Source organism: Pinus tabuliformis, chromosome Q, assembly GCF_031772625.1.
Source record: "Pinus tabuliformis cultivar Carrire ecotype Pingquan chromosome Q, CPIR1, whole genome shotgun sequence".
NCBI classification, from domain to species: Eukaryota; Viridiplantae; Streptophyta; class Pinopsida; order Pinales; family Pinaceae; genus Pinus; species Pinus tabuliformis.
Genome location: NC_142296.1, coordinates 513,673,543 through 513,687,394, shown reverse-complemented (window position 1 = coordinate 513,687,394; position 13,852 = coordinate 513,673,543). Strand labels below are relative to the sequence as shown.

The 13,852-nt window shown below is 34.8% G+C and overlaps 1 protein-coding gene and 1 pseudogene across 1 annotated transcript; both read right to left on the bottom strand.

Moving 5' to 3' along the window:
• Window positions 1–4,868: 4,868 nt before the first annotated feature.
• Window positions 4,869–5,462, bottom strand: LOC149220415 (cullin-1-like). The gene has a single exon (XM_089387090.1). The coding sequence runs from the start codon at window positions 5,460–5,462 to the stop codon at window positions 4,869–4,871; it is 594 nt and encodes a 197-aa protein (XP_089243216.1).
• A 5,502-nt stretch (window positions 5,463–10,964) lies between these two features.
• On the bottom strand, window positions 10,965–13,268 carry LOC149220414 (cullin-1 pseudogene; annotated as a pseudogene).
• Window positions 13,269–13,852: the final 584 nt, after the last annotated feature.

The following is a 13,852-nucleotide window of genomic DNA, read 5'->3' as shown; positions in this document are numbered from 1 at the left end:
GGTTTCTTGTAGATAGATAATATCGATCTGCTCAGAATCTAGAAGTCTTCTGAGGGCTAGTTTTTTGGCAGGGCTAGCCAACCCTCTATAGTTGAAAGAGATCCACTTCATGTATGAGGCTAGGGGAGGGTGTCTGATGCTCTAAGAACCCTATCAAGTGTAGTTTTGTTACCCTGAGCCACATCCACCCTTGCTTGGATAATGGCTTTAGAAATGAAAGAATGCCGACCCCTTGGAGGCTTGGAGATCTTGGAGGGGGAGATCAGGCCAATACCAGAAGGCTCAGAGGGGTGTTTACCCCAAGAGCGAATATTGTAGGGGTGAGAGTTATAGGAGGAGAATGATGCACCAAGAGAGGGAGGTGAAGTGGTCAACCCAGGTATAGATGGCGAGGTGGTAGTAAAGGATGGGGGAGGGGGGTTCAGAGGGCAAGTAAGAGGAGTGGTGGATATGCATGCAAAGGATGCAAATGCAACATGCAATTCAGGTGCAGAAGTAGATAACAATAAAGAAGATGCAGAGAAAAGAGATGAACAAATACCCGTAGAAAGGTGGCCACAACAGCTGCTCGAGATCTCGTCATGGGAGGTGAAGGAGGCTGGTGAGTGGCTAATGAAGTCATCTATGCATAACTGCAATTCAGTGGCTTCGAACAAGAGGACTGAGAAGGCTTCTTATCCACGGGTGCTTGTGCCACAGTTCTGGCACCATATGTGTCTTTGATGGGAGAGGAGGCAGCAATAACCAATGGGAATTCCTTGTAGAGATGGCTGACCTTGTGACGCCTCCTACATCTGAACGTCGTCCCTTCATAATCCAGAATCTGGATGTGGGTGAATCTTTTCCACTAAGAGTGATTTTCTCCTCCAGTCCTTCTCTGGTGTCTAGGTACACCAGGATGTGCGCCAATGATTTGTTGCCTGAGGTAATGAAATATTTATCATAATCAAGGAATGTGCCTAATACATTCCCAATGTGAGAAAAAATATCCTCAAACCAGAAATGCAGGGGAAGTCCCGGGAGATAGACCCAAAGCGGCCCAACACCCAATTGTTCCTGCTTAGAGTAAAAAAGACGATTCCATCTCTTAAGTAGCATGGGTGCCAATTCTATGTGCCAGTACTGTGAGAGGACCCATGATGTATAATCCTCCCTTTGAAAACTTAGAGCGAACCAACCACAAGCCAGAGTGGTAACAGATAAGAGTTCACTAAGGATGTTCCCCTAAATCTCAGTGACCCAAAGACGGAGCCGGGTGGTCAAGTAAGACCTTCCTCTAACCCTTCCCACTAGAACCTTGTTCATCGTGTCCACTACGTCACCCATTTGTACTCCTTCTCTGAAACAGAGGGACAGGTCCCTGTGTGAGGCTTTGACGTACTTAGATATTCTAACTTTTCCCGAACGAGGGGCCGTCAGATGATCCTATAGGGGGTAAGAGAGACACGAGGGAGCCTCTTGTGACCTAGGGTTATATGACCTAGGGTTTATGGCTGGGACATCGAGACAACCAAATGAAATGGATGGCTACCCAGGTTCAGCAATAGAGGTCGGAAATGATGATGAAGTTGAGATTTGTGAATGGGGATTAACCCCAGAGTCGATACCCACAGATGAGCGATGGGAGAAATTGGATGAAAAGAGGGGTGGGTTAGGGAGAGGATGGTCGAAAGATGGAGATGGAGGAATGCACGAGGCAAGAAATTGTAAGGAGGCCGGAGAGAAGGAAGGACTATCGAGACCTGACGATGAAATTGAGAGAGATGAAAATGGTAGGTTGGGCACAGAGGCACCGGGGTCTGCGCAGACAGGCGGCAGTCTCGACCACAACAAATGAGGATGAACATGGGACTTAGAAAATGACACATCTGACAGAGAGCTAGGGTATGTACAAATGGGCTCATAGTGGAAAGGCTCCTCTGAGAAGTAATGGGACGTAGGGTGTGATGACCATAATGTTGATTAAATATGCGACAGACCATCATGGTGAGATCGCCACATAGATTGGGCAGGGCGGAGATAGCTGTAGCTGCAGTGAGAGTGAAACGAAGCCTAAACCCTAATTGAAATTCGTCGTTGTACTTGATCAGAGCTCCATTTGGCCAATTCTTAATTTAACAACAATTACCATGTACATTTACTAGATATATGATGTATGATTTATATTGATTTCAATGTAAACACAAAAAAACAATACTATTATTATTATTATTAGCAACATGCATTCATTTATGTGCTACAGTAATTCTACCATAAATAAAATACTTGAATTTTCATCTTAAATAAAATGTTCAATTACTTGGATGGTTTTCTTCTTGAAACTATAAACTATTTGTAATTGAATACATTCTTATTATTCTCATTTTCCATCATCCATAATTATTAGTCACTCTACATTCAAACGTGTTGGCATTGTAGTGTTCACGTTTATGTCAATAGGGATTTAGTACTATCTATCTTATCATTGATGTCAACCTGATGTGGGTAGCCATCATGATTTGTGTCGATTTATCATTGGCTTGATGCCGAGATCTTGTTCTAATGTAGAGGTGTTGATCGATGCAGTGGTGTTTGGACAACTTGGCCTCCATGTCCTTGAGTTGATGAAGAGGTGTTGATCCACGAAGAGGTTGTTGAGGTGTTTAGGTTTTTGAACATATGATTAAGGATGCCAGCAAAAGAAGAGATTCAAGTTTGAGGATTTCACGTGCTAGGATGCTAATGGTAAGGGTGTGGCTATGACTATAGGACTATGTGTGCACCTCAAATGTTTTTATTGGTTTTTTTAGTGACATTGTTTGGGATATTTGATGAAAAGGGTTGGAAAAAGGTTAACCATCATCTAAATGAATAAGGAAAAAATTAGGAGGCTTAGTGATGGATATTGATTTCACCTTCTATCAATTATAAAATCATGGAATGTGAAGAATAAATGGTTGGATTGAGAGAGTGTGTTTTCTACAAGAGTGAAGAGTTAGAGAGCATTTAAGAGCTTATTCTTGGAGCATATTTCAGAGGATGGTGGAGCTACAAAATATATACATGGCTAATCTATTTTTGTTGCATATCATGTCTCCTAGTTGGTGCTAATATGGAGAGAAGAGACATCAATGTAGGAATTGTAGTTTTATATCAGAGTTTATAGTAGTGATGCACTTATGTTGCAAGGGTTTTATTGGAGAGTTCATTTTTCTAGCTTCAATATATTGAGTTCTCAATTGATGCTTAAGTTTTTGTATTGTAAATAGTATTTCCATTATGTGTGGTTTAGAGGTTTGATTTGGTTGAGGATATTTAGGTTGAGATTGTGTAGCACATGCATGCACATTGGTGATTGTTTGATGAGTTTGATTTAAGTGTGTAGATTGTACTTAGTTGATGGGATAATGTATTGTTTGAGGTTGTGTTACAGAGATTGTGTTGGAGAGCTTGCATTTAGTGTTGGACGTATGAGTAGGTGGATTGATTGTGATTCAGTGTGTTGAAGGGCTTTTATATGCAAATTGTGGATGATATTGTAGGTGTTTGATTCAATTTCTGATGAGTTTAATGTATGATGGGCCATAGTGTTTGATTGTATTAGAATGTTGGGGCTTGCACACCAGTAGTGACTAGAGAATGAGATGCAGAAGAAATTTTACATAAAATAAAAGACAACCACAAACACTACAATATCTGAAGTTAAACAATTGAATGATGTATGATTTCAATAACCATTTTCATATGAAAAGAAGGAAAAACTAACATGTGTGACAATAACAACAATAAAATAGAATAGTTTGAGATTGATCACAATGAAGACTATTTGTAATTGCCTAGATGATTATTATTCAGATTTGCTATCATCCATTCAAAAAATTTATTTCATCATTCAAGTTATTAAAAGCCTTGATCAAATTTAAAATTAAAATGACCATTATCCATATTTAACATATTTAAAATGATCAAAATAATTACATATTCAACAAATTTTGTATGAGTGCACACAATTGGAACCAGTCTAGATCCATCTTAACTATGGATCTATCAAGCATGTATTATAACAGGAATTATGAAATGTGACAATGTCTCTACTTCTAATGCCACAATATCCTACTACAATATAATTGGGAGATAAACAAATATGATTCCACAAGAGTTCCCCATGATATTTTGAATCACAAATTAAAATCAAGCCTTGATTTTAAAATTCCATGACCACATTTTCTCTTATGATACTAACAATATATAATCATGGAAACTAGGAAACTGGATAGGAGAAATTATTTACACATAAAAAATGAGAAAATAAAATAAAACAAAACAAAATAATAAATCTTTGTCATTATTTTTATATTTCCTAATAATAAAATGAATAACACAAAAAATATCCAATAATATTATAACCTCATAATCCAATACAATTACTATATGTGAATCACAGTTACTCCATATAGCATTCTCATAAACATTAATAATATACCTACATAAAACTGTTTAGAAACCTTGAAAGAACACTAAATGATAGAAAAAAGAAACTATATCCAACCTTTTCCCTTCTACTTGCATAGGCTTCATGGTACATATATCAGCAAATCTACCTCTTCTTCATCTCGTTCCAAGAACTCCCTTTCAATCAAATCTTAACTGACCTTTTAATTTCCATGAAATCTAACTTGAATAGCCCTTCAAGTTCCTAAGCACATTCACTCACAATTATTTTGTAATGTAAAGCCTTTCTTTCCTTCATAATCTGTACTATCGATGCATCAATAAGAAAACGTCTGTCCTTGTGAATATCCTCACATGATTTTTTCTTCTCGTTCTGTAGTGGCATTGGAAGTTTTATCTTCCTTGTTCTATCTGTAAAATTAAAATTGATTTTAAAATTATCTAATGTAATTAAGGTGGTTGTATCTGGAATCTTCACGCTCTTCATCAATAAGAACAATCGCCGCATTCTTCACATTCATTCGCATTTCCAGAAAAACCAGGTCTCGGAAGTACATGATTCCAACTTTTCTGACTGAAATAACGGAGGGATACCTTTGGGTGAACCGGCGATCCAAATATTCGAAGAAAATGTCCATCCAATGTAGCATCGCCTTGTAAATTTTCCAGCGTTTCACAAGTTCTCTCAACAACAACTTCTCATCATCATTCTGTTCCCTCAAAGCCGGTGAAACCATTGAGGTGATGTACTCTTTAATGGAATCCCCGTATCTATCATATATTTTTTCACAGTAGGATGGTTTATTGCCAAGGTGAAGGCACAGATGGTAGACGATACTGTAACTAACGATTCTCTCTTTTGAAGTCACCTGAAAGTTGAGATCTCCCTCCAACCGGGTTCTTAGCTGTAGGATAGCTTTATAAATAAAAGCCCAACCTTCTTCCAAATTAGTGATTTTGTCTTTCACGGCCCTATTGACAATAACCCATCCTTCCTGCACGTTCATGATACTTCCAATGCTCCTCGTCATTTTGAAACCAAAGTGGCCAACTGTTTACTCAGTGATCTGTAGGTTTCACAACACTGCGCGCTGAACCCCAAATGAATATTAAGAATCTGTTTGATATAAAAGGTTGATCCAAACCTTGTATTTATATTGTGCAAGGGTAGGTTCTGTGGGCCGCACATATGAATGCAGTGCCAGCTGGGCAAAGTGAAAACCGACAAAGGGAAACCCATATTTTCCCAAGGGAGGTATGGAAAATGAGAAGATATGAGAGATAGTGTGAAGCTCAGTGCAAGTATGATTAAGTGTAGATAAATTCATGTGGATCAAGTTCAATAATTAATCAATTGGAAGGAAAATGAAGTATGTGAGGAGAGTTGCCACAATGACAACCATTGGTGCAAAAACAGGAAAACTAATGCAACACTTAGGAAAGGAAATCTAAAAATTAAAAAAAAACTTCTACAAGTTGAAAAAAGTCAAAAGAGTAGCCACTATGAAAATAAAGAAGTGAAACAACACTCACACAAGCCAAACAATAAAAAGTAACAGAAAAACGACAAAAGACGACAAAAGAAAAAGTCACCTGGAAAAGCATCGACGATCACACCAAAGGTTCTTTGATCCCCTTAAGAATGATAGAGATTTAGGATTGAATGTGAAAATGAGATCTAAAGGCGTAAGTGAACTAGATTTAAGCAAATGGGTTTTTTGACACGCATGCCTAAAATCAAGGAAAAACCAATACTTGGCGAAAACTTCTAAAAATAACAATGTGCAACCTTCAGGAAACTAATAATAGATCCTTTCTTTCTAGGGATGTTTCTATATTATTTAGCCTTTCTTCTTTTTCGGGAAATTGGCCATGCACACTGGCGGGAAAGACTCCGTAATTTTGGGGAACTGGGCAATTTTTTGGCTCAGTGCACTGTGCATTTTCTAAGCTTAGTGAGGGATGCATAGTTTTTGGGCTCAGTGCTCGGCTACCTTCCATGGCTGTGTAGTTTCTGAGCTCAAGGTTGACTTCCAGTCAAGACTGTGCAATTCCTATCATCAAGGTTTCTTACCCTAAAGGATTGCACAGTTTCAGGAGGCAACCCCAGAACTCCTGTGAGACCAAGTTGGGAGATCATCTTGTGACTTAGAAAGATAAGCCAAGTGAGCAAACACAAGAAAAAATGAAAAGGTATGTCTCAATCAAAGCATGAGTACCTGGATCAATGCAAGATGAGCTCCTATAGATAAGAAGGGAGGCTCCAAAATCGAAGCATAGGCAAAATTTTGGAGGGTGGTTATAGTCGCTACAACAAGTTCCCTAATATCTCTAAAGGTTATGGTGTGCACAATCACTTTCACTCTTATTCTTGGAATCATGGTCCTTCTAGAGTTCATTGTAATGATAATATAATTGTAGCTTCTAGTACCATGCTACTTCCACATGTGGAGCCCCACAATAAATTTATAGTGATGAGGGAATCCTTGGGGTTTAGGCAATCCTTCAAATAAAATGAATAAATAAATGGTGATATTTTTTTCTCTATTTATTTATTTTCTTAGATTTCAACAACAATAATCTTCCAATGTATTAATCATTGTGATTCCATATCTTTAATTTAGAACTGAAATTTTGGATATTTTGTAGGGGAAATATGCTTATTCTTCACATCTATTTTTGGAAGGCAATATGCCGTTTATGTCTAAAACAACATTCATATATAAGGTCTAAAATTGGGATATGTTATAAAATAATCCCTTCTTTGCCTTTCCAACAATTTTTATAAAACTATATTAATTAGAATTACTATATTTATGACTAGAACAAACATATAAGGATTTCTAGATTTTATAAATATGGGGTTTAAAATTGATTTGTACAAATTAAATAATTATAGTTAGAATATAAGTTTCTTATGAAACATATAGGGCTCCCTTATATACCTTGTTGATGGGCCTCCAAAATAGGTAAAAATTAAGGCCTATCAATATGAGTCCACCTTTTGCAATTAATGACATATTTTCCTAAGCTAATGGTTTCTTAGAAGAGTTCAATGAAATTTTCATATTTTATGTGCCTTAACATGTTTATTATGCAATATTTGAAAAGATATTGAGGAGATTCCAAAAGATAAAGTAGTAAAGATATTTTTTGGACTTGCTCCCTATTGTAGGAAGGCCTAAAATTGGTTGGCTCAAGGCATTTAATGCCTCCTCTTGTTGTTGAGGGGTGTACCAAGAACAACGTCCTCTTTTCAACAACTTTTTTCAAGGGAAATGCATTGATCCTTTGAAGGAGGATGCTCCTGACGTTAGGTATAAATAAAAGGCTCAAGTTAGTCGAGTAGGAGATAGAGAGAAAAGGGGGAAGTAGAAAGTCAAATTAGGGTTTTCATATTTTCAAGAAAGTTTTGCAACCCTGTAATGTAAGAATCATTTTTCAGTTAATGGAAATAATGTGTTATATTTTAACTCTTAGCTTGGTTCTCCTTTAAGGACATTAAGCCATTAGAGAATTTTTGAGGTAAAGAATGAGCCTAAAAAAATGCATAAAAAAATTCAACTTTATAAGAACTAATAAGATTCAATATGATGATGTCAACTATGGGGGACATTTGAGTAAAATCGTAAAGAGATAAGTTGAAAATACAAAATATTAACAATTGTAGGTGGTCCTATAATATTCATTAATATATAAAACCATTAAGATAAAAAAACATCATACAACAATTTATCTAATAAATAGTAAACTTGGTGACTTGTCTCTTTAAGATAGAAATCTTCACGCTGTAATAAAATAACAAACTTAACATATTCCATATAAAAAAATCCATTATTATTAATAGTTATCTCAAAAGGCATATATATAACATTATTGAAATATAAGTTGATTAATAAAACTTCTTAATTGTATTAAATGACAACATTTTAGTAAAATTTAATTAAACGATTGATGTCACCAATTACTTCATTGTTGGTAATGAAAACATACTTGATATTCACTATAAATAGCCATAGCGATCACCCACAGGCTTGGGCACTCAGTAGCTTCATGACAACATAGATCTTCAACACACAAGCTCTTCTGGAAAAGGAAGTGAGATGCAGCCCTGAGGTGGGACACTGCTCAATTCTAACTCACATTCATGAAGTGAGAAATCAATTACACATAGGAAATTTGTGTAGCTTTGAATTGCCCGAATTTATGGAAAGGGCAGTAGGAATTGTGTAAAGAGTGTGCTTCATGATTTAAGAGTTATAGAGACGAATGCTTCCCAACTAAAAATCTATTGTAGACCACAACAACCAACGTTAATATCTTGTTTTGTTTTATTCGGACTATGGCTATGAAGGGGGAAATATTTTGAGTTCAATTTTATCCAAAAATATTTTGAGTTTAATTTTATCTTAAATTTAATAAAAATTTGCTAAAATAAAAATATCATATTATTTTTTAATATATTAAATTTATTTATATATTTTAAATAACTAAAATTACAATATTAATAAAAATTATATTAACTCATTTTAGTAAAAATAATCCAATTACACTAATGGAATATATTTAAAACATATTTAAATTTAACTTTTAATTCCAAACATGAACCTTTTAGGTACGATATAACTTCTTTCACAAATGATATTATGCATAAGAAAAAAATTTAGTGTAATATGTCATTTTAATATATAAGCTAGATTGTGTATGTAATATTGTTCTGGTTATAGTGTTGTTTTGCTCAACGGGTAGCATAGTATTTATGTGTTAATAGTAAAACATATTTGATTATTAATAGGGTTAAATTATTGAAGTATTTTTATAATAAATTGATATGTAAAGATGGCAATAAATTATTATAATAAAATGTTTAAAGCTATTAGACTTATTTTGCAGGGGAAATATGCTTATTCTTCACATTTATTTTTGAAGTCAATATGCAGTTTATGTCTAAAACAACGTTCAGGTCTAAAATTCTGACATGCTATAAAATAATCTCTTTTTGTCTTTTTAACAATTTTTATAAAACTATATTTATTAAAATTACTCTATGTATGACTAGAACAAACATAAACTATATTTATTAAAATTACTATATTTATGACTAGATTTTATAAATACAAGGTTTAAAATTGACTTGTACAAATTAAATAATTATAGCTAGAATATAAATTTCTTATGAAACATATAGGGCTCCCTTATATACCTTGTTGATGGGCCTCCAAAACAGGCCTATCAATATTCTCCTAACCACATAAAGCTATGTTTGAGTCCACCTTCTGCACTTAATGACATATTTTCCTAAGCTAATGGGTTCTCAGAAGAGTTTAATATAATTTTCATATTTTATGTGCCTTAACATGTTTATTATGCAAGATTTGAAAAGATATTGAGGAGATTCCAAAAGATCATGTTGGACACCTAATCCTCTAAGGGTTGGTGTGGAAGCTAAACAACCAAAGGGAGTCCAAGGGACCACTTGGAATATGAAACCAAGGGTCACTCTTATGTATTATAAATATGTATCATTGTGAATAAGAAAAACAATCTAATGTTTATCTTTCACATTGAAGCTATCAAATTCCATGAAACTCACATTTGGTAAAAATCCTATAAAATCCATGGAGATCTTTTCTTAAGGATGAGTATATGTAAATAAGGGATGGTATAGACCTTGGTTCCTATTATTAGGATTGTTTGTATAAAAAATCTTACATCCTCTTATGAAGCTAGATACATATTCTTACATTTTGTCCCAATACACATACCTCTATAAAATAAAATGGCAATTGTCTTACATGCGCCAAAAATGCCTATAACCTTTGAGGTGTGAGCTTCTCTAATTAATTAAATGATTAACCCTTTAACCCATTACTACACTAAAGATGATGGTACCAATTACCACACCGTTCCTAATGAAAATGTACTTAATACTCAATATGAAGAACCCTATTCTAATGAATAAGATATTAAAATATAGTTCAAGAAACAAAATATTTCATGAAACACCACACAGTTTCTAATGAAATATACTTAATGCTTATTATGAATAACTATATTGTAATGAATAGGATATTAAGATATAGTTAAAAACAAAATTTGATGTTTAATATTGTTCCATATAGTTATTTTCATAAGCTTATTTTATTATAAGATTCAACACACCTGAACTCAACTTATTTTTGTAACATTAAGTTCAATAAAATATACAAAATTCAACGCACCTCAACTTATTTTTGTAACATTAAGTTCAATAAAATATGCATCATTAAGAAAACTAGGGTGAAATAACACTCATAATTTCAAACCATGATCTTGTATTATTATTTCTTTTTATAGTTATATTACTATTGGAAAATCATATTAAATGTATAAAAGGTGATATAACTATTGACTAGCTTGAAATATAAATATGTAAGATAAAACTGAAAATACATTATCAACTTAAAAACATGAATTATTTGCTATTTTATAACTCTCTTGTATCAATCTCACATTTTAATCTACCATCCTTTCCCCTGCTACCTTCATAGGCTTCATGGTATATATCTCAACAAATTAACTTCTTTTGTGTCTCGTTCCAAGAACTCCCTCTCAATCAAATCTTCAATCCGCCTTTTAATTTGCATGAAATCTACCTTGAATAGCCCTTCAAGTTCCTGAGCACATTCACTCACAAGTATTTTGTATTGTAAAGCCCTTTTTGCCTTCATAATGCGTACTATCGATGCATCAATAAGAAAACGTCTGTCCTTATGAATATCCTCCTCCGATGATGATTTTTTCTTGTCGCTCAGCAGTGGCATTGGAAGTTTTATCTTCCCTTTTTTATCTGTAAAATTAAAATTGATTTTGAAGTCATCTGATGCAGTTACCGTGGTTGTATCTGGAATCTTGAGAAGAATTTTATACTTGTCACAGGCCAGTGAATATAGAAGTCCATCAATTTCTTCCTCTGCCAAATTCAACTGGTTTTTGATGTTGGAATAACTCAACTTTTCAGAGGCATTGAACAACAATAATATTGCTGTTTGGCAAGTTGTTGCTATCAGTTTTATTGATCTTCTATCAAACTTACCAATTATAGTACAGGATCCCAAGGAATATATCCATTTAAGTTTTTGATGTTGGGCTTCTGCGGAATAATAGTCTGTAAATGCTTCAACACATCTAACCATCTCTGGAGGTAAATTAATGTGAGGGCACTTGTATGTTGGCCAAAATTTAGTTGTCAGCACTGCAGCTGTAAACTCTATTCCAAGATGTATATTTCTATTATTTTTAAGATATGTTTCGAAATTACTTTGTCTCTCCTGCGATCCTGTCCAATCCGTTAGCATGCCAGCAATCTGTGACGTTAATTGACCACCACATTTCTGCTTCAGCTTTGACAATATGCTCTGCTCATGATCAATATTTGCACTTTTGCCGAGCAGAATTCTACGAGTTAGTTTTTCCTTGTAGGATTCAACAAACAGATCTTTATCCCAGATATACTCTACAAATTCCACCACATTTTCAATTATATCGTCCCCTCTCAGCTTTTCATTACTGCTAACAGTATCACAAAGTGTAGCCAGCCATTCGGCACTGGTACTTCCTGCAATTCCTTTATTACAGATCACCTCAAATACTTCTTTTAAAGCCCTGGAAAAAGCAGTGTTCTGTTCTGCATATTTCATATATTGGTCACGTAATTCTATGACCGTCCTCACAAATGCAGACACATCCTGCAACAATAAGCTTTTATCCATTCTCCCTGCATTATTCTGCATTACAGCATCTTCAAATTGTTTAACAGGTGGTGTTACTTCACTAATAACATGCTGCTTAAAAATATTCGCAATTGATTCCCAGCCATTGGGTACTCTATCAAATAAACCCCCCATCATCAAAATATCGTTATATCTATGTTCCCTGAGCAACGCAAGGCATCCTGAATTTTCATCCTCAACAAAATGTGTAATGTAATGGGAAAACAGTGCATTTTTCAGTTTGTGAAATAGCTTTTGCTCGCAAATATCTAGCAACTCTGGCAAATATCTGGCAACTTTTTCCTTCTGGCGTATCACATATTCATCTACCCTTGACATATAGTCCGTATAGGAATTTTCTAAAAACCATGAAGCAGCCTTCCGAGAATAGATATCTCCAGTATGTTCCAACATGGCCACTTCAAAAACATTTGTATAGAAATCCATGTGAACCTCCACAAAAATGGCCACAACATCCTTCAAAAGGGTCTCATTTCTAACTGGCTCTCCTTCTTGCTCTTCGTCAATAACAACAATCACTGCTTTCTTCACATTATTTCCCATTTTCCCCAAAACCAGGTCTCGGAAGTACATGATTCCAACTTCTCTGACTGAAGGAAGACGATACTTATCAGTGAAGTAGCGATCTAAATATTCGAAGAAAACAAACTTCATATAACGGAGCATCGCCTTGAAAATTTTCCAGCGTTTCACAAGTTCTCTCAACAACACTTGATTATCATTCTGTTCGCTCAAATTCGGTAAAACCATAAAGGTGACGTACTCTTTAATGCAATCCTCGTATCTGTTATAAATATAGAGTTGTCTCTCATAAATTTGGTTATGGTGACTGCACATGTTATAGACGGTACTGTAAATAGCCACTTTCTCGTCCGCAGCCACCTCAAAGTTGACATCTTCTTCCAACCGGCTACTCAGCTGTAGGAAAGCTTTGTAAATAAAAGCCCAACATTCTTCCAGATCAACCATATATTTGTCTTTCTTGGCCTTATTGACAATAGCCCATCCTTCTTGCAGGTTTATGATACTTCCACTTCCACTTCCACTGCCACTGCTCGTCGTCATGGTCATTTTGAGGAGCGAATACTCGGTGATCAGAAGCTTTGGCGACCCGAGAAGGTGAAGCTCAAGAATCCGTTTGTGATAAACGAGTGATCGCAACTTTGTATTTACTTATATGATTGTAAGGGTAAGTTATGTGGGCACCACTTGTGAATGTGGTGTGCATTTTTTGATATAATGGTAATGTACCACTCGCCACGGTTGAGTCGGCGGCTTCGGTATGAGCCGATCTTCATCATATTTATATTTATGTCTATTTTCTTGGTTTCGGTTTTTTCATAATGGGAAAACCTTCACCTGTCAAACCAGCAGGAGGTGGTTTCGGTTTATTGAGTTAATCCTAAAAATATTTCAAAATTCAATGAATCTACACGTAAATGTTCATGATATTTAATTTTATTTCATATATTTTGTCAATAATAATAAATTCAAAATTTGAATAATAATGATATATGATACTGTTATTTTCGTTTTTTTTTTGGTTATAATAATGATATATGATACTGTTATTTTCGTTTTTTTTTTTGTTATTTTCGTTTTTTTGTTATTGATTATTGATAAAATGTTTTATTTTGGAATTATCAAAT

Excerpts from the sequence above, each read along its gene's own strand:
- LOC149220415 (XM_089387090.1), bottom strand. The coding sequence starts at position 5,462 with ATGACGAGGAGCATTGGAAGTATCATGAACGTGCAGGAAGGATGGGTT.